The 22,754-nt window shown below is 35.8% G+C and overlaps 1 protein-coding gene across 4 annotated transcripts in view; it reads right to left on the bottom strand.

Annotated features, from left to right (window-relative positions):
- The window catches only part of PARD3B (par-3 family cell polarity regulator beta), a 990,710-nt gene that overhangs the window by 454,863 nt on the left and 513,093 nt on the right, over nt 1–22,754 (bottom strand). For 3 of the 4 annotated variants that reach the window (XM_063091525.1, XM_063091512.1, XM_063091533.1), the window contains exons 6-10: nt 18,981–19,067; nt 11,176–11,301; nt 8,410–8,768; nt 5,867–6,006; nt 4,321–4,449 (exon numbers count right to left, since the gene is read on the bottom strand). In XM_063091525.1, coding sequence (XP_062947595.1) covers nt 4,321–4,449; nt 5,867–6,006; nt 8,410–8,768; nt 11,176–11,301; nt 18,981–19,067 — 841 coding nt within the window. The remainder of the gene's footprint in view (nt 1–4,320; nt 4,450–5,866; nt 6,007–8,409; nt 8,769–11,175; nt 11,302–18,980; nt 19,068–22,754) is intronic. The other variant, XM_063091519.1, reaches the window with a different exon arrangement.

The following is a 22,754-nucleotide window of genomic DNA, read 5'->3' as shown; positions in this document are numbered from 1 at the left end:
ATTAAAGTAGCACAGTTTGCATTTCAAGTGCAGACGCAGACACAGCAGTTTCACCTTCTATTCTATTACCAGCACTAATAATCTCAAAGTACCTTCTGCAAAAATGTTCCTTATGTGAACACCTCTTTAATAAACTCTCACCCAGACAGGGGGTGAGGACATCAAAGGACTTTCCAGACAGATTCTGGAAAGATTACCTTTGAAGCATAGTTCTTTCAGTAAAGACGGTAGAACACAGCTAAATAGTGGTGATATTAGTACATAAATTCCTCTCATTTGATTTCTAACCCAGCCTGCCACAGATGGAAAGAAAGTTGGCTAAATGTGCTGCTAAACTTGTGATACTAACTCACGGCTCAGGAGGAAGGACAGGGACTAGCAAATATAAGAGTTTAGCACAGTTCTTTTAGGTGGCAGCTCAGGAGAAATGACCAGGAAATGGATTCTAAGGCCTTTGGAATGACAGAGGGTCACATCTAAGAAATGATCCTATATTGGGACTTCTGTATGAGTGCTCACCACATGCTCCCTTGGCTGTAAGGGCTAAGACTTTACAAGAAGCCAATGATAACGAGAAGTGAGGAAGATTTAACTGTCAGAAAACAGGCAGTGTGGTGCCGTGAAGAAGGTAAGAGCTCATGAAACAGCAAGGCTTAACAGACGGGAGGGACAGTTTCTCGGAACAGGAAAACAATAAACACAGTCTGTTTTCTTCAAAGGAGATAGGACAAGACAAAAGCAGGAAGTGCTGTCCTTCCTTTATCCTGCCAGATTTCCAGTGGAAATTCAAGTGTGTGCATCAATCACGATTATGGAGAAGAAACCAAAGTGATACCACCTTCAATTTTTTGAAAGGAAAACACAAAGATATATCGCGTAACACACTGTTCTTCATTTTTACTCTTTCAAACAGTCCAGTGCATGCCGCACTATGAAGTAATTCCCACTGAAATAGTCCCATGCATACCAAACACGACCTCTCCTTAAACTTCCTGCAGGGTTCTTGCTCCCCAGCACCCAAGGAAGGCATTTGGACTGGGAAAAAACAAACAAAAACACTATTGCACGTTTCTCGAAAACAAAGATCTGGGTCTATATGACTTAGGTGTTTATAAGTCTCAAAAGACCTTGCTTTGCTGTGGTTACAAAGAATATTCCACATATTCGGATGGGTGGCTGTCAAATATTTTTGAGAGTTTAGATATTTGCCAGAAATTTCTAAGAGAATGAGTACCAACCACGTGCACTCCAAATTCTGAATAAAACTAAAAACGATGAGAATAAATAATTTATTTGCACTCATAATCCCATAGTTGCACAATTAATTTAATATGTTCCCTGGTGGGCTCAGCCTATGATGTCATTTCACAAAATTCTAATAAATGAGAGTGAAATAATATATACAGGATGCCTCACTTATAAATTTGGTCGCTTATAAAAATTTTGTTTGTAATATTCAGTATTTTGGATCCCAGAATACATTTTAAAATAATAAAAAGGAAAGCAATCACTGTTCAAAAAGTGTGCTTTGTCCCTGACAAGACTGCATAAGCCTATCTACCATAATATATCTAAAGTATTGTACTGTATTTACAGTCCTACAGAAATGGTAACATACCAGAAAAAAATAATCATAGCTAAATGTATATTGAGAACTTACAATTGGCCAGGAACTATGCCAAGAGCTTTTCATGGATTATCTCTTTTAATCCTCACAACAATCTTGTGATACAGATGAGGAAACTGAGACTCAGAATGATTGTGTGACATGCTGGAGAACACACAACTAATAAGTGGTAGACACAGAAGATGAGTTCCGTGAGGTAAACTCCCGAGATGATGTTCAGTCTTATTCTATTTGCTAACTTCCAAATGTAACAGTTTTTGATTGAAAATGCATTCAGAGTTTTAGACTGGGATAAGGTCAGCATCCTTTTCCCCCTTACCTGGCAGAGGGGGGAATCCTCTAGGAGAAGCTGTGGAGTTGGGAGTATCTAGAGGACATGTGGGAGAGGGGTATAAAGAACTATTAGATGGGGAACTGCGGCCTCTGGAGGGTTTAAGTTCCTAGTTGGATCTCTGTCATTAGGTTCTTTTGCATGCACAAGGACTGGTTGGAATGTTTATCTATCTATGCAGGGTTTTAGTCCTTTCAGGATCATAGCACAACAGAGCACACTCTCAAAATTTCTTTCATTGTTCTCCTATCTCTGAAATAAGCACATAATCCCACTGAGGTTTTCTGAGAGTTTTTAATCTCTAATCACCAAAGAATTGGACAAGAAGTAAAAGGGCTTCCTGCTATACATACATGCTGCCCCTTTTTTATTGTTTCTTTTCACATTGACCCTTGCAGAGAAAGTCCTAGGTCCTCAGATAAACAAAGGATTGAAAGAAAAATCCGATTTTAGAGAAAAAAAAAATCTAGACTCCAACTTTCTGCAGCATTCCTCTTTAGAAACAGTAAGGAGCTTCAGTGAGGAGAAGAGACAGAAAATCGTTGAGAATGGAGGAGGCAGGTGGAAGAAACGAGGCGGGAGTGTATCCTTATGGTTTATACACTTGCTGTTCTCTTCCCTCTTTTATTACAAATTTTCCCAGAGCATATAATAGGGTAAGTGGAAAATGGATAAGATGATGTGAAAGAGAAGGAAGGATAGAAAGGAAATTCCATGCCAAAGAAACTTGGAGGGCAGGGAGGCTTTGGGCCAGTACTCAGGAGCATTAATATACAAGAGAGGTGGTTCAGTAAGGTTGTGTACTCAAATACGGGTATAAACACGTGTAACAGAATAGTAGGATCAGAGTACAGAGAGGTATCTTAGAGTTTGTCTCGTCTTCTCGAGCCTTCTTAATGAGAGAACTTTTCTCTAGAGCCTCTTTGACAGATGGTGAGTCAGGCTCTGAATATTCTAAATAAGCCATTTCCTTCCTGGACAGGTCCAAATAGTTAGAAAGTTCTTATAAAATTATCTCCTTCCAAACATTTCTTTTGGTACAAGTCTGAGGAAGGCACAAAATGAGTCTTAATTATTTTTGCATACCAAGAAACTCCAACTTTGTACACAGCAGATACTCGGCAAATTATTTGTTGAATTAACGCGTAAGTAGATTAATGAATAAACTGTCTGAAGAAACAGAGTAAGTCTACCTTCCAATCCATACAACTCTTTACATATTTGATAACAATTATCACGTCTCCCAAACTTTCTTCTTCAAACTAAGTATCCTCAGTTCTCTCAACTAACCCTCACTGTTCAGATGAACTAACTCTGGGAACCTATCATATTACTTGTACCTTTGTCATTACGTGCCTTTGTCATTTCTTTTATAGATTCAAAGGAAATAAAATAAAAAATAAGGGGTAACTAAAAGTCCTTTTATCGCATATGTTTCCCTTTTGTTATTAGCCATAAAAACCCTTTTGAATTTTCTGTAGTCTTCTTAAAAGCACAGTATTTCAGTAAAATAAATAATATGTAGTCACTGTGGAAAAAAATGAAAAAATTAAAATCTCTCATAACCCCCAAATTTCAGGTGCATGTCTTCCAGTTCTCTTTTTTTAAGCTATTAAATGTAATTTGATAATACTGCATATATAATTTTATACCCTACATTTATACTTAACATTATGCTATGAACATTTTCTCATGTTGGTATCAATTTATCACAGAGACCATTTTAAGTACTTACTATATTCCACTGGAGAGCTATCTAGTTATTTATCTAACCAATACCTTATGGTTGTACCAGATCTAATATATCACTACAATAGATTGGACTTTAGGAAAAAAAAATCAATGTACATGAATTTTTTTCCACATCTTTGACCATCAGTTTATAACAGGTTACTAGAAAAGTAGTTACTAGGCCAAAGGGTATAATTTTTTAATAAGACTAGAAATTCTCTTCCTCAAGAATAGGTTAAATTCCCTTGTCCTATATTACTGTAGCACCATGAAGTTCTCCTTCACAATCTTCATTATCATTTTGAATACATGGTTATATATTTTTTCTTTTTAGACCGTAAACTCCATTAAAGTAGGGCCATGAACTATTTTGCTTACAAAAGGGAGTTTTTGCACATAGCACATACCCAATGTATATTTTATTGAATCATATGAATATTGTTGAACAGTTGATTGTTAGAGGGTATTTGAATTTTTGCCCTAGAAGCACTATTTACATATACACAACTCACTGCATAAATGCCCTAAAAGAACCCTGTGATTTAGAACTCATTTTCTCAGCTATTATGAATTCATTGAGTATTTTAAGCTCTGCACTGAAAATTCATTGCAACTGAGAACTGAACATTACCAGCTCTCGGGGCAGAAAATTCCCCTCTTGGCGGGCAATGACCAGCGATGCCGTCTCTCCCTGCTTGGTGCTTCTCAGCATGGCCACGAGCTCTTCCTGAGTTCGTCCAGTAACGTCTCTGCCATTTACCTAAGGAATGCAATCATACGAACAGCCATAATTACAACCTTTTCTATCTCCTTCAGCCCTAGATGGTTTCTGAAAGTAAGAAGCAAATGGGTTCCTAAGATCAATGAGGCTCTGAAAAGATGAAAACTAAATATATGGGTGAGAACCAACCATGTTTCCAATAATACACCAGCCATCATCATTATGATGCTGAAGAAACTTAGACGGCCAGTAATTAGTATCAGCAGTTTTTCCTAAGACACCACATTCTTATGAGGGGAAAGTCACACTGACATATACCAGAGAATGATTTCTCAAATAGGTAGGAGACAAATTTCATATGCTTACCAGGCACCATTTTCTGTCCAGTACAACAAGCAGAAGTGAACCATTATCATATGGCAAATTCCTCCAGAAATATGAGTCTTTTGATGTAATTCTACAGTTTTCTCCAGTTTAGAAAGTTATAGTCACAAGATTATCATAGATTATTGGAAATTCTAATTTGGAGCTGTATTAGTCATTTGATGCATCTTTCATGAAAGAGAATTATGTGAAAAGCTACAGCATAATGTTGCTTTCATGCTATGAGAGAGTTAAATGGAACAAGCTAGTTTCAGTGAAGATGATTTCTTGAAAGGTAAATTGACAATATATAATTAACAATAAAACAATGCTATCAAACAAAGATAAATGGAAAAAAATAACCATTTTCCTTTGGATATTCCAAACACATCTCTATGAAAAATCCCTTATCTAGGTTGAGTATTCCTAATCCAAAAATCCGAAATCTGAAATGTGCCAAAATCCAAAATTTCTTGAGTGCCAACATGACTTTCAAAGAAAATGCTCACTGGATCATTTTGGTTCTGGGATTTTTGGATTAGGGATGCTCAACTGTTTAGTATCTTCAGATATTCCAAAATCCGAAAAATTCTGAAATCCAAAACATTTCTGGTCCCAAGCATTTCAGATAAGGGATACTAAACCTGTAGTTGTTTCCATTGCTGGCCTAGCACAGGTGATGCAGATCTGGACAAGGCATAGATCAACCTGAGACACTGGCCCATCTTTGCAAAAGTTTAAAGAAACTATTACCAAGGCTTAGGTCTGATTTTGAAATTCTTAGCCCTAACAGAATATATGATGAACTCCTGAGTTCAATCCAAATTCCCCAGGGTCCTTAAGAGGTAAAAGTAAGGAAGAGAAGACAGAGAAAAGTTTTCATTATTATTTGGCCCCATATTACTGACCTTATTGTAGACTTACAAAATTAGGCTACTCATTGACTACTTCTATAATTACAGACATTATCTTGTCTACAAGTAATAACTTTCAACATATATTGTATTAAAAATATATATTAATATATATTTATATGTTTATATATTTAAATGCCAATAAATATTTAATTAGAGATAACAATTCCAATTCTTACCTCCAAAATTCTGTCCCCTGATTGTAGGCGGCCATCTTTTATTGCTGCTCCCTTTGGTAAAATGTTTTTTACAAAAATGGGACCAGGACCATGTATGGAAGAGTCTCTGGTAACTACAGTGAAACCAAGTCCTTCAGGGCCTAGTATATAACACACGGAAAATGTAGTCACCTTAAGCATGAGTGACATTATATTCAATCTTATAGTAAACTCTATGTAATTTAGACTAATGCAGCTAAGTAAAAATGTTTACATTCCATGACATTTAAAATATGTTTCAGTTGTTCTGGTTTCAAATACAGATGATAGTTCCTGACAAGACATGATGGTATCAAAGTGAATTTAGGGCCCAATACAGATATGTAACAATTTCATTTATTTGGGTCCTAGTAGGAATGCACATGGCATCCATATACCCAAGACAGTGATTTCTCAGTAAGCCATAACCTGACTTCATACTTTCCCGAAAAGCCAAAGGCCATCTGACATGAGCTTGACAGCCTTGCAATCAGTTAGCCAACCCGTGGCTCACCCCTCCACCTGTGTCCCCATTGTACTGCTGCATCCCATTGTCCCATCAGCAGGAGTCTTGCTGTACCTGCCTACCCTCTTGCATCTCCAATTTCTCCCTTTTGGTTTATCTTTCACTCTGCCTAAAGGTGTGCTCAGATTTCTCTACCCTGAAGAATCCTCACTCCAATCTTACTGCCTCTTCAACTTCCATCCTCACTAACCTACCTATGGCCATATCTAGTCATTCTTCCTATCCTTGATCTTTCCTCTTCTCCAGCTTTGGCACTTCCCACTAATCATTTTCTTGAACAGTTTTAACTCCCTTCCCCCTTGGTTTTTGTGTCTTTATTTTCTGATTATTTTCCCACCTCTCTGATCAAATCACATTTGTCACTCTCTCTAACTTTTACCCATTTTCCTCCCACATAAACATACATATTCTTCAAGGATCTGTTCTGGACCAATTTGTCCTCTATACTCCCTGCCTTGGCCAGCTCCTGGGTCCAACTATCATCTCCCTTTGTAAGAGACCAAATCTCTTTATTTGGCTCTAATCTCTCTTTCTGATGTCAACTTCCTAGATATTACCATGTTCATTTCAGGCTTTAGTATGTACCTCCCTCTTTGATTCAGATCTTAGCCTTTTCAAATATCCTCATCACCTTAAAATTCTAATTTCTAGCAATGACATCTTCATCATGCAAGTCACCCTGGCTGAAAACCTTAGCAATAACTAATTCCTTCCTTTCTTCCTTCCTATAACCAATCATCTATTAAGGCATGCATGTATTTCCACATGTAGATAGAATCAATGCACCCTTTACAGATCCTTTGTTGTTTAGTCTCTTTCTCAGTATATCTTTTTGCTATTACAATAATCTTCCCAAAGTAAAGCTGTGATGTCATAGTTTTTATTTTTGCATTCAAGCCTTTATGATGAATTTTTAAGGTAATTCTGTGTCTGATTTATCTTTCTGTACTCAAAATACCTAACTCTGTGTCTTATACATAGCTGGATCGTTTGTACCAAAAAATACAACTGATACATTTAAATACAAAACCTAATTGCTAAGCACACTGGTGTATTTGTGCCTTCTAGTCAATACATTTTCTTACCAGTATAGAATTCTTCTAGGTGAATAGAATTTTGATCAGAGAATCTTCTCAGAATAATTTATATAGCCTAATTAAAGATACATGTTATTTGTCTTTGAAATGGATTATAACACATTCTAAAACTACCTTGTGATCATTAAGTTTTCTGTAAATTCAGGCAAGAATCTATGAGATCTTGGTTTCTTTTGAATTGTCTTGAAACACACAGGATTTCAGAAGGTTGCAATGAGGGAAGGGAATATCAGGCAGAGGTTACTAAATGAATAAACATAGAAGTGCATGAATGATGATGATGTGTGTGTATAGTATTACATAAATATGCATCTACACACATAATCTAGTCTTACTGATCTGTGCTTGAAATGGATAGAAAAGTTGAAAAAGATGAAGAAAAGGTTGTACATGCTTTTGAAATTAGGTATGTTTTGAAAAAATGTTTGCAATGTTGAATCAGTGAAATTAATAATTATTATATATTTGCTTTGTGAGGAGTAAACTTTTTGCTGGTATAAAACGGTTTTAAATAATGAGAAACAACATGCTTTTTGGACCTGGCCTATAGGATGCTTCAAAAATCACTAATCATGTTCAAAACAGGAACAACTGAATTTTAGTGCCTATTTAGTGTTAAGTTGTAACAAAATATTGCTCTGTTTCTATCAATTTTGCAATGATTCTTTCTACTCTCCAGCATGTCTTTGTTATCTTCTTATTTCAAATAATCTTAGTTCTCCAGAAGAGAAGAATAAGAAAGTACAATTTCAAGAAATTTAAGTTACCTAAGAATACACTTAAATCTATTATTTGATACAATTAAATGAAGAGAATTAACTAAATTAGCCTTAATGCATTTCTCTTAACCAATTTTACATGTTACAATTATAGAATGCTATTAAGCATAATTTAATAATTACCTTTCTTTAGGTCAATCTTAATTTTCTTTGCATTTTTCTTGCTGCCAAACCCCATGAGAGGGGAGAGTGAGGGAGAGGATGGCTTCGTTCCTAGTCTTGGTATCCGGGGGCTCTTGCTTTGTTGCAGGGAAGTTGATGCATCTGTTTCAGGACTGTTTGTTCCTGTGAGATTTACTGCCCTTAGTCCTGATTTCCCATGGACAGGTGGAGGCACCTTTGTTCTCAAAACACCATCATTGTTACCAAAAATATTAAGAGGTCCAATGACTGATTTTTCATACTGTTCACGGTTTTGAGGTGGAAGCACATGGAGAAGCACACCTGGGGATTTCATTGCCTGACGGAAGACATCCTGAGCCCTTGAAAGAGAGTTGGTAAAGTATAATGATACTGCATTCCCGTGCACCATCATCTAAAGTACCCACGCATGGTGGAAACCAGGAGCAGCACAGTAGCATAGGCAAAGGAGACACTAGCAATATCACTACCAGTATGACTTTGCTAACTAAATACTAGTTACCACTTACTATCTGCCCACTAGGTGCCACCATGCTGGGCTACACATGTGTTATCACCATATGTGGTTCTTAAATTTAATCTTCACCACCATGTCATTAGGTAAGTATAATTAACTCTTTTTGTAAATGATAAAGTTGAGACTCAGAGAGACTAAATAACTTGTTTAATGACCCACAGCTTTAAAGTGTTTCTGAATCTGAAAATCTAACCAGAAGTGATTCCTGAAGTAAATATAAAAAAAAGCAAACTTTAATTTCAGATGAAAAAATATAACTTGATACTTTTGGTCAGATTATTAATTAGGTTCCTTTTAGAATTTGTCCTAAAATACAGATCTTCTCTAACATGAGTTATGCTCCAGGAGTTCAATGGTGACATCAACGGAGACATTTTGGTAAGTACTTTGTGCCTCAATGCCACCATAGATTGTCAGTCCAACATGCACCCTTCCTCTTATTCTATCACAGAATACCTGTATCTCTACTTTTCTTCCTGGAAGTTGTGTTCTTCCTAAAATGCCCTACTACTTTTTCTCCTCTTCTCCCTTATGCCTCCACATACCCTGCCACCAGGTAAAACAGCTACCTTTCCCAGCCTTTCTTGCCAAAGAGATGTAAGTGAAGGGGTTAAAGGAGAGCTCTTTAAAAGTTTCTAAACTGGAAGACAGACACTTTTTTTGTCCTCCCGTTTCTCTTTCTATTTTTTGAAACTCAGAAGTGATGGAGAGAACTGCAGAAGCCACCATGTGGCCATGATACAACTTGAAGAAAGTAGCCACATGGTAAGGAAGGCAAAGCAGAAAGACAGAAGACACCTGAATTCCTGATTATGTGAAGCTGCTACACTAACTGTGGACTGCCCACCTCCACACTTATTTGTCTTTAGAAAAAATAAACTTTAATCTCACTTAAGCTACCTTTATTTCAGGTCCGTAACTAGCAGCCACACCAAATGATAACTAATCATAATCTCAACTGCTATCTGAACCCCCATCCCGACTCCTCTTACTGAAAAGTGCTTAATTCCTCACACTGTTTGGGGAGGAGAGAAGATTTCACACAGGCTGCCCAACTCCTCTGGTTAGTTCCCCTATGTTATTTTTGCTTGACTAGGAGTCAGTTTCTATTCCATACTAACTCCATGCTAAATTTTCATGAGCCTCAGTTTCAACATCTATAAAATAGGGATGATAATGTCTGCCTTGCACACCTATCAAGTCTTGATAAAAAAAGATAGTATATAAAAATAATATTAATAATAATTACAGTTTTGTGTATCATTCATTATTTTAACACACGGGTTATTTATTTATTTACTTTTTGTCGTTTTTTCATGACCAGCACTCAGCCAGTGAGTGCACCGGTCATTCCTATATAGGATCCGAACCCGCAGTGGGAGCGTCGCTGCGCTCCCAGCGCAGCACTCTACTGAGTGCGCCACAGGCTCGGCCCGACACACAGGTTATTTTAAGATTTCATTTCTTCCCACACTTAAGCAGCCAGTAGCTGCTTCTCCTCCACCCACAACCACTCACCCCCTTTCACACCCACATACACAATATTGACAGCTAATGCCCAGAAAAAAGGTGTATTGTGAATTGTTTTGGTCAGAAACAGAGGCTGGTGAGATTACTAAGGAGTAATAGTACCTATTCCTTTGTTCCAGAATCCCTCTGCGATGCCAACATACATTTAAAAAAATGTGCAGACTGCTACATACTCTAATTCTCAGGTACAGAGAGCTATTCCCATAACATTTTCACATTCAGAGATATGATTTCTTAAGGGAGAATATTCTAACTTTAATTTTTTTCTATTTGTTTCTATTATTCAGTGAGTCCTCCTAGACATCTCTCACAGATTTTTTTAGTTTGAGGAAGACTGCTGACATCAAGTAAATTAATTAATAAGCTGAACTAACAGCCTGTGAAAAGAGCCATTAAATACCAGTGTAACTGACCCATAGCCCAAGAAAAACAAACCCATCCACTGATGTCCCAGGAAGACAACCAGGCAGGAAGGCTTGCTATATTCTGTGGTTTCACATTCTTGGAGCTGTCAGGGACATGTGTGAGCCACCTCTGAGTATGCTAAAGCATAAAAGGGGTTGAAAATGGATGTCCTGGGGTCATTCAAAGGGAACCGACCAGAAACTTCTACTACAATTTTGATCATTATGAGTTTGTTAATGACTATAATCATTCTAGGGATCAATAAAATAAATAAAACAATGAAAAAAAATGCTTACTGAGCAAAGGTTTTGTCTACAAGATCCACATTGTTGATTTTTACAATACATTCATTTTCATGAAATAGTCCTTCCCGTTTGGACCTGCTGTTTTCTTCAATGCCTCGGATGAAGAGTCCTAGAATTCTAAATGCAAAATTTAGATTGAAATAGATTTACTGAATAATAATAAGCTAATTATCTCTCCACTCACAACTACTCAGAAATAAGCATTGATTTCTATTTGTGAAAGAAATTATACTTTATTTTCAGGCAAATGTTTGTAATTTAAATCCTTTCCTTAGCCCCCCCAAAACAAACTCACTAAAAGAGAAAAGGCCTTTCAAGACAAATATACATACATAAATGCCAACTTGAAGAACATTAATCTGTGACCCCATTTGTTATGCTTATAGTAACTTTAGAAAAGGTTAGTATAGCTTAGTGCAGTTGATGACACCAAAGACTTGTGGTTTGAGAAGGGCATCACAGTTGACTATAGTAAGTAAGTCTGAACTACTGCCAAGGTAGCAACTTGATGTTTAGTAATAGGAGAGGATTTGGTACTCACAGAAATATTTTTGCAGTCTCACTACCTTTTCTAATAATTTCCATTTTAAGAAGTAAACAAACATTTAAAGTCAGATAGTATACTCAATTTAGAAGGAAGTCCAGTCCCATTTGTTAGGGCCACTGAATCAAGTATGTGTTAGGTGTTTTCTACGTGCTCAGGATGAAGGTGTATAATACAAGCCTGTTGGACCAGGACCAGGTAAATTAGTCAGTGTAAGTTTGGGGTAGAGTAGAGGTTCAGAAATGAGAAACACCTAAAGACTCTATAAAAAAAGCTCTTAGAGTTGATAAACAATTTCAGTAAAGTTGCAGGATACAAAATCAACATGCAAAAATCAGTAGCATTTTTATATTCCAACAACAAACTAGCAGAAAATGAAAGCAACAAAGCTAGCTCACTTACAATAGCCACCAAAAAAACAAAATACCTAGGAATAAAGTTAACCAAGGAAGTGAGAGAGCTCTAATTTGTAGTAATAAGAACTACAAATCACTGTTGAAAGAAATTATAGAGGACACAAAAAGATGCAAAGACATTCTAAGAATTAACACTGTGAAAATGTATATACTACCCAAAGCAATCTACAGATTCAATGTAATCCCCATCCGAATACCAATGACATTCTTCACAAAAATAGAAAAAACAACCCTAACATTCATGTGGAACAATAAAAGACCCCAAATAGCTAAAGCAAAGAAATAATAATAATATTAAAAAATAAAAAAATAAAGCTGGAGGCATAACACTACCTAACTTCAAATTATACTACAAAGTTATAGAAACCAAAACAGACACTTAGGCCAATAGAATAGAATAGAGAACCCAGAAATCAATCCACAAAATTACAGCCAACTGATCTTCAACAAAGGCCCCAAGAACATAGATTGGGGAAAAGACTACCTCTTCCATAAATGGTGCTGGAGAAACTGGACATCCATATGTAGAAGAATGCAACTAGACCTATACCTCTCACCATATACCAAAATCAACTCAAAATGGCTTAGAGACTTACATATAAGGCCTGAAACTATAAAACTATAAAACTCCTAAAAGAAAAGATAGGGGAAACACTTCAGGAAGTAGGAATGGGTGAAGACTTTATGCATATGACCCCAAAGGCACAGGCAACAAAAGGAAAAATAAGCAGATGGGATTATATCAAACTAAAAAGCTTCTGCACAGCAAAAGAAACAGTTAACAGAGTGAAAAGACAACCTTCAGAGTGGGAGAAAATATTTGCAAGCTATGTATCCAACAAAAGATTAATATCCAGAATTTACAAGGAACTCAAACAACTTAACAGTAGAAAAACAAATAATCCAATTAAGAAATGGGCAAAGTAGTTGAATAGGCATTTTTCAAAGGAGGATATACAAATGGCCAAAAGACACATGAAAAAATGCTCAACATCACTCAACATCAGAGAAATGCAAATCAAAACCACAATGAGATACTATCTTACCCCAGTTAGAATGGCTATTATCAAAAAGACAGAATAACAAAAGCTGGCAAGGAGAAAGGAGGCAGAGACTACACTGTTGGCAGGACTGGAAACTGGTGCAGCCATTATGGAAAACAGTATGGAGTTTCCTCAAACATCTACAGATAGAACTGCCATATGACCCAGCAATTCCACTGCTGGGTATATACTCAAAGGAATGGAAATCTTCATGTTGAAGGGATACCTGCACTTCCATGTTTATGGCAGCTCTATTTACAATAGCCAAGAGTTGGAACCAAGCTAAATGTCCATCGATGGACGACTGGATAAGAAAATACTATTCTGTCATACAAAATATACAATGGAATACTACTCTGCCATGAAAAAGAATGAAATCCTGCCATTCACACCAACATGGATAAACTTAGAGAAAATCATGTTAAGTGAAATAAACCAGGCACAGAAAAATAAATACTGCATGTCCTCACTCATAGTGGGAGCTAAAAAATAAACTTACAAATAAATAAAAAAGAAAGATACAACAATCACAATCATACATTAAACTTTCAAAAGGAGATACCAGAACTGAGGTTACCAGAGATGGGGAAGGGCAGGATAGGGTGGGGTAAAGCTGGAATTGGTAAAGGTCCACGAAAAATGATTACACTGTATAATGTTGAACATACTAACTATCCTGATTTGATATTGCACACAAATATTGATATTCAACTCTGTACCTCACAGATATGTACAATCAACTATGTTACAATAAAAAATTAAGAAAAAAACAAAAACAAAAAAATCCTGGAGACACCTCTTCATAGAAGGGTTTGAGAAGTAACACTGGATGGGAGGCTGGTGCCACAAAGAGGGGCCTGAATACCAGCCGATGAACTTCACCTGCTGGAACTGGAAAGGAGCACCCACCACCACTGCCTCTGAGCAGGGCAGTGACATGATCAAGGCAAGGCTTTGGGAAGACTTGTTTGAAATTTCAACCAGGCAAAGGCTGGACACAGAGAGGCCACCCAGGGGCTCCTGGGGCTTTGTGGGTGTTGCTTAGAGTCAGAAGGGGAGTAGGTAGGAAAGGAAAAGAATAAAGAACACTACAGCAATAAGAATTAAATTGTATATATGTACAATTGATCCTTGAACGATACAAGTTCAAATTGCGCAGGTCCACTTATGCAGATATTTCTCAATAAATACGTTGGAAAAATTTGGGAGTGATTTCTTTTCTCTAGCTTACTTTCTTGTAAGAATACAGTACATAATACATATAATAGACAAAACGTGTGTTAGTCGATTATGTTATCAGTAAGGCTTCAGGTCAACAGTAGGCTATTAGCAGTTGAGTTTTGGGGGAGTCAAAAGTTGTACGTGGATTTCCGAATGCATGGGGATTAGTGCTTCTAACTCCTGTGTTGTTCAAGGGTTAAGAGTATATGTATACATATGTTTGTATACACACAACTCTGTCACATATATAAACCAAAACACAAAACCAAAAACAGCATAAAAAGAAAAAAGAACTTATATATATTTTAGCTATTTCTCATTTGAAAGATTTTCCTTTGCCCCAGGGCCCTAACTATGCCTCAGAGTAGGACAGATAGATGTATCCTCCAAGAGCAGTCTGCTGGGTGTGGAGAAACAGCAATCTCCACCTCCTCCATCCCTTTGTTTTTCTACTTTGTCATTCTTTTTGTAAAGGAGTCATATGTGCTATTACATAGGCCCTTTGCATTAAATTTCAAATCTAAATAAAATATGAGCACATTTTCTGTGTGGATAATAGGGTCAGCCGTGGAAAAAGGGCAAGTCTATAATGAAAGTATAGGAGAAAGCGATCCTCCTGTTTGGAATAGGCAGAGTTGAGCCTCTGCCTGCAGGGCCTCAGTTCATTTAATGAGCTCATGTCATCTTAAGACATCAATAGGCAAGGCACACGCAGTGATATTTAGGTCTCTACTTCAAAAATGTTAAACGGATACAGTATGCTACGGGACGAGAGAAAACAGCAGTCACGCCACCTACTGCAAGGAAGGCTCAGGGTCACAGGCACATGTGTGCAGCGAGACCTTGTGATTCATTTCCTAGTTCCACCATTAGGTTAAACTAATCAAGCATATTCCCTGTTACCTTAATCTCATAACATAATATTAAAAATTGAACTATTTGACATGTTAAAACAAAGAAAATACTGTAGATCAAAACTGTGTTTTGGGGGGTTTTTGTTTTCTAAATTAAATAGTCTTCTAAGAGTTCACATTTTGGATTTTTGTTACGGTGAATTCACAACATGATCCATTAGGAGGCTCACATGTGGTTATAAACTAGTTTATGTAAGTGATATTTTTTTTAACAAGCATTCAAATCTTCCTTTAATTTAATTCAGTACATCATCAGTCATGTAATGTTACTCCCTAGGGTTTAATTTCACATTTTGGGAGATGAATTAATTCTTTCAGGCCACTGGGTTGCAATTTAGCTGGCATATTACAGCTGGAGTATGCTATGTGAACTTCACAGATCTAAATAACATAACTTTCCATGAAAAATTTATTGACAGAATAAGCTGAACTGTAAAACCCATGTGTCAGAGGTAATTTTGGTAAAATGTAAAACTGACTGATTTTATTAGTTTGGTCCCTGGCAAGAAACTCCTCCTGCCCTCTCTATTCCGTGGAAGGGATGAATTCCCTCCAGTTTGATTTCATCCAGACCACTAAGAGAAGGCTCAGGAAACGATATCTCTTTATCCCCTTGGCCCCAAACTGGTGGGCTGTGGTAGCTGTTTCATTTGGGACCCAAACTCACAGAATTGAAGGATGAATGTTGTCAAGGATCTGTAGGCTGGGGCTAACCAGTTAAACTGCATTAACGAGCAGTGATAAAGGATGCTGAAGCCTGCAGCCTTCCAGGACAAGGGGGATAACAACTGCTTCTTGCTCTTCTAATAATCATTTAGGCACCAACACCATCTTCTCACCCCATTCCTGATCTTCTCACTGCCTCAGCCTCTCTGCATGTTTGTTTAAACTTCTCTTCTTCTCACATTTTGTTTCACTCCTCCCCTATCCCTCCTCCTCTTCTTTCAGGTTGAGCTGTTTTCACTATTAAACTGAGGTATAGTATGCTATCCTTACTGAAAAAATTAGGTTTCATGTTTAATTGCAAAAGAACACATTGCTTTTCAAAAAATGAATGAAATTAAGTTGCTTTTTACTTGCAAAAACTTAGTTTTTTGTATGTTTGTTTTGCTCTGTTATTACTGGGAAAGCCAATGATCCTTAATGCAAGCAGCATTCAGCACCTCTGTGCTATGGTATCTAATGAATTCATTGAGACTTCATCTAGCACAGCATCCACTATATTTTACCCAGGATGTTCTAACTTAGATTAGCTTTCTTATTCAACAACAGGTGTGGCAGTATTTTCCTAAAATAAAAAAAAAAAAATTAAAAATACATTGGAGGCAAGACCAATTACAGTAGTCTTAGTAAAGAATTAAATACATTCTAATTTAAAATAATGACACAACCCAATAAATGGAAGGAAATTAAGAGCAAAGTAAACCAGTGTGACCTTAACTAAGCCCCTGTGCTCACACAGTGAAACCATATGGTGTGATGAAGTCAGAGACTTGTCTGACACACTCTATACCCACTTGCAGCTAGACACATGGGTTGAGTTAAGTGTGCTGTTTCAGCCTGTACTCATTACTTCTCAACTTTTATTGGCTCATGTCTCCACTTCCATATTATTTTTAATGTTTTTAATTAAATTTCCTTTCTATAATACTAGTGGATAGCAAAAAAAAAAAAAAAAAACAGCAAAAAACAATAGAACTATTTCATCAAGTTACTGTACAGTTGACCATGAACTTATAATAAAACTTCATTTCTGAGTTTTTTGTTTTAGCCTAAATAACCCTAATACTGATAATTTACACATTTATACACTGTATGTATGTTTTACAAGGAGCTTTCACATTTTTAATGTCATTTAATCCCCATAACCTTGATGTAAAGTGGATATTCACAAGAGGCAAGTTAGGGGACTTGCTCAAGGTTATAAAAATGAGCCCTGGGATTCAAATCCAATTGTTCTGAATCTAAGTCCAATTCCCTTTCTAATATTCTACAAGGCTCTTTCTAGGAATCAGAACCAGGGAGGATAAAGGGGGAAATCAAATTCTAATATGTTTCCCTCATTTGAAGTGAGATAAGGTGATTTCTGGTCTATAGGGATAGCTTGTTTTCTGAACTATTGAAAATGAAGTATGGTGACTGTCACATTGTATATTTCCTCATTTTTGGAAATTGGGAAGATCTTGTGTTCTCTTCCAGCTTCATTAAACGAAAGGGCCTGGTAGTTTAACCACTCTGGTATTTCACAAAGCTCCATCAGTACACTTCTGCCAAAAGCCATTAGAATTTCTCATGACAACTGAGTAAATGTGCACTCTGTCTATCCAAAACAACCTTAGTCCGTCCTGTGCCATAACCTATAACATTTATAAGCACACTTACTAACACATACAGGAAACTAGGCAGTAAGAGTCACTAGCTTTTTGGTTCATTTCTTTTTAGGAAACATTCATTCCAGCGAGAGCTTGGCATCAGATGTTACTTGCAAAAAAAAAAAGAGGTGATGACTTTGCAATTATAGGTAGCAGATGGCTACCTGCTGAATATGATGCCAACCAAAATATCATGACTAAATCTGCTCTTCTTGTTGTAGGGCAGACTAAACTGAATAAATATTCAGAACCAGTAAATTAATACCATACAACCTTTGGGAAAATTTCAGTTCTAGAAAGAGCACTGGAGTGAGGACAAGTCAGGAGATCTGCATTTTGTGTGACCTTAGGAAAACCAATGGACTTTTCTGGTATTGGATATTCTAAGCTAAAATAAAGCATTCTGCCTTTTCAATGAATTAAAAAAATAAATTTAACAAATTAATTAAAATCAAGTCATGTGAGTGAGAAACTGATTTTCCTTTTTAAGATTCTGACAACCCTTGTCAATATCATTTTCATGCTAAAGGTAGTCGTTTTATTAAAAGTGACATAATATCTCAAACTTGTTCTGTAAGTTTGTTATTACAGTGCCAATATTAACTCTGAGGCACACGTTTTAATTTCCATCTAGAAAACAGGTTTTATATCCAGTTCGATATGAATTTTAAGAAAGGCTGACACAATCGAACATTTACCAAGGGGGATTTAACAACATAATGTCTTTAAAATTCTAAAAGGATGTGGTAAATTATTTTGATTGACTAAATTTTATTTTAGAAAAAAATAAATAGCATGACAACATTTTGCTTCTATAGCTAAAATTATCATACATATACAACTTCTGATATATTTAATATTCTCAATTCTATATACCTGAGAAATAGCAGGAAATATCAATTGGGAATTATTATATTCACTTGTTGAAGTGTATTTTGAAATATTAAACAAATTCAGTTGTGACATTCATCTAACAATATGTTAATATGTTAAACTTGCCAAGGATCCTGTTTACTGTGTGTCACTGACAAGGATACTTTAAGAAAGTACTTCACAATTAATTGTAAGTGGGGAAACTGCATTCATTTTTTTCTTTATCATTACATTCTAGAGTAAGTGATTTTATTTTGTTTTTAACATGTAAGAGTACTACAAAAGTACATCTTGAGGTGTCCATCTTAATAATGAAATTCATACTTTATTCTCTTTTGAAAAATATTTGAGAAAATGAGTTTAAGTCAGGGTTTTCATTAGCGCGATCTTCTGAAACAAGGAAAACATCTTACCTTCCACTCAGAGATGAGAAGAAGGGCACTACATGTATTCCCAAGGGGCCTCCTTCCCCAGAAATCTCCACTGTTCTTGTCATGTCACTGGGGCAGAAAAAAACAAGAGCACAGATGAGTCTCTGCTAAAAACCAGATGAGGCACATTAAACACACACACACATACACAGCCCCCCTCAGGATTACATCAACTACTCTAACTTAAACAGCAGAGATGAAGTCAAAGGAGTATATCATTTACTGGCATGTCCCGAAGATTCATGAAATGAAATGTTTAAAAGACTATCTGATTTCTTATTTTTACTCCTAGGAGAGGAACAAATGGAAATAACTACCTACAAAAATAACTTCCTAGTTAATCTGCATAAATCAACATATTTAAATGAGGTACCCCAAAATGAAATTTTTCCCCATTGAGACACACTTGAAAATTACCATACAGATCATAAAATACATGGAAGTAAGCACATCTATGCTTAAGCATAAAGTAGGTTTTTTTCCCCAGAACAGAGAAAAAAATGAAATAAAGTATATATTAGAAAGTGTACAGAATTATGTTCTACAGTGGCTGTGAAGCCACAGTTGGTAATATATATGGGCATGTTCAAAGCAATATAAATCAAAACTTGAACTTGTTTTTCAATAAGTCGTCAGTTGTATTCAATGGAAGAATTCCAAATTTTCACCTCCTATTTTTTTTTTCTAGAGGTAAAAAAGGAGGTTGTAAAGCCTGAAAAAATGTATTATGGAATGAAATAGAAAGCCTGACCTTCCTAACCTACCCTAGATTAAGAAAAGGATGAGCCACAAACTTTAATGGATAGTGTGTATGACTGAAATATTGAAGGCACTGGGAGCTTTTGAGTAATAAAGAGTGGAACTAACAAGTTTTCATAAAGATGAAAAATAATAACCGTGAACAATTATTGGCTCCTTTAATCCCAGAGAGAGAAAATAATTGCCAGAGGAAAATGATAAAGTTGAAGCAAACATCCCTGTTATGGAAATTGTAAACAGGTCTCTATTGTTTCCTATTTACATGAAAATGACCTGAAACTAGATGTCAAATTAAGAGCTACAGCTGCTACAAATGCTTTTCTGCTCCAAATTGAAAATAGTGAAATTTTGGCTCCTTGCTGGAAAGTTGAGAACAGCATTAAGAAAGCAAAATGCCTGATGAATTCACTCTGCGTGAAGTATTCTCTAAATTATCAGCAATCTAAAATAAATACATTAAATATATTCTCATCAGTGGATTAGACTTATTTTTAATGTGTTTTCTTTGCAAGCCTATTACCATTAAGAACTGTAAAAAAGAGCCTTGAGTTTCCAGCATTTGTGGAATATGACAGAATTTCAAATCTGATAACAAATTTCAAATGTGTTTTGACCAGATATTGCTGATATATGTAAAACTTGTTTAGTCAAGCAGGTTATATCAGGGGCCTGAAATAGAAGTTAAAAACAAATCTTAGAGCGATAATATAGGGTAATATGATTCTTTTCTGTATGCCTGAGGATAAGGATATTTATATGAATATATGTATATGGACTGCCACATACATGTATGTATTATATGTCCAGGATATATAAAATGCCTGGTGGGCAGAGAAAGTTGTGTAGCTTTTAATGGGCCCAAAAGCAATACTTGCCATATAATAACAGATTTATAGTGCATTTTTAGGCATTTGAGGAAGACTAAACCCAAAGCATTCACATTCTAGGTTTATGATACTGTTTTAAAAACTTTTAAAAAGTGATTAAAATCTTGCTTAACCATCAAAAAATCATCTTTACCTTTATAATGCGTTTTTATAGTTTTGCACTGAAAGCATAACAAATCTTTCCTAATAAATGTATCAAGTATCCACATGCTGATAGATAGAACCCATACGTAATATATTGCGGCTTTTGAAATATGTTTAGTCTAGTAAAGACTTCAAGATTTCAGCCTAAGAATGTTTAGGATGGCTTTTATGGATTCTCATTTTTTTTTTTCTATTTTACAAATTCTTTTTATTCCACTCAAAATACTTCCTATAAAACATTAAAAACTATGTATCATACTGATCCCTACTCCTTAGTAATTATCAATCCTGTATTTTTAAATTCACTTTAGTAAGTGAATATTTCAAAAATTCACTTAAAGTAAACATTATAATTTGTTTAAGTAATCAATCTTGTTTTTATAGCACTAAGATGTTTTGGGAGGATGCAATTTTTAAAGTTCATTTCTATTTTATAAAACTCCCTTTTCGATATTTTAGAGTAAACTTTTATTCTTACCATTACACACAATAGTCACAATTCTTTGGCTGGAAGTATTTCTGACATGTTAAATTATAATCACAAAAATATTACTATCTCAGAAAAAAGAATAAAGGACTTTCATTTTTATTGACTGCAACATGTAAGCACTTATAGAAAGTTAGATCTATTTAATACAAACAAGCATTACAATTTTTACATAGACCATATCTCCTCATGTTCTTTCTAAAATGTTATAGATTATTTGTTTCAAGATGGAGAGAAAGGCATTTGAAAAATGTCTCATAGACTACTTTTAAAAAATTTATTTTAAAAGGAAATAAAACCCCCTCAGTATTATATTTACTTGATGGAGCTCTGTAGAAATGTCTACATATATACCCTTCGTGGAATATAAACAGAGAAAGTAGAACTGGTTGCAATTATTTGAATATTTAGCTCATAAAGAGAGATTTTACAAAGATGTGAAAATATGCTATTAATGCTCTTTGTTAAGACAAACTCTAGAGTACAGTTCAGAGACTAGTGAGCAGGGCATGCACACATTTATTTGTGTTTTGGAAGACAGTACAATAGCCAGGAGATAAGCTGGAGAGTACACTGAGAGTGGAAAATATAGAAAATGAGGTGGAAGCAATATTCTAGCAGTGGAAAAAGAAAGGGGCTGGGAGCTTCTTGTGAAAAACAGACAAAAAGTGAACTGTGGGGGTAAAAAAAAAAGATTTCAGTTATACAAAGAAAAAAAGATTTCACTAAGGTCAAAATAGCTATCTTTATACAACTTTCTGAGACGCACCTAAACAAGCAGATACTTACAAAGCATTAGGCCAACTAATATTATGCAAGCTAAATGCCCTAAGATCCACTTGACAAAACTGATTCAGATAATCACTGGAACCAGCTGCTACCAATCTAAGAATCTAGGAGAAAACTATGGGTGAAGCTACAGAATCGGTGGTTAAAAAGAGACTGTCATTACGAATGGCTACCCTGCTACAGCTAGATGTGAAGTGTGTCAATTGCTTACCATCCAGAAGAGAGACCCGAAGCTTGAGAGACCCGAAGCTTTGTTATATAAAATATAACAGAAGCTTAAGATGTTTGCAGGTCTAACTTCTTCACATGAGGCAAATGGACAGCATTTTTAACACTAAGATTATTCTGCTCAGTGGTAGGCCACTCTTTCGGGTATGGGCTAGATAGGACCGAGGATATGGAGAAAGCGATGCTTTATTTCAGATCTCTAGTTACAGGCGTGAATCATGATTCACATCTGTAATCAGAGAGAAATACCTCAATGGTGACTCTGAGTCGGGTGTCTGAGTAAGTCATTTAAACTAAGACCCAAAGCTTCAGTTTCCTTATTTGTACAATGAGGACTTTATGATTAGGAATTTCCCTAATAGAGTTGTTGGTTTTAATGAGAAAAATAGAGAACACAACACATAAACATTGCACATGCTGTATCTGTCATATACAAGGGGTTAAATAACTATCAGCTATTAG

The sequence above is a fragment of the Cynocephalus volans genome, chromosome 1 (assembly GCF_027409185.1).
Source record: "Cynocephalus volans isolate mCynVol1 chromosome 1, mCynVol1.pri, whole genome shotgun sequence".
Classification (NCBI taxonomy): Eukaryota; Metazoa; Chordata; class Mammalia; order Dermoptera; family Cynocephalidae; genus Cynocephalus; species Cynocephalus volans.
This window is presented reverse-complemented; position numbering and strand designations above follow the sequence as displayed.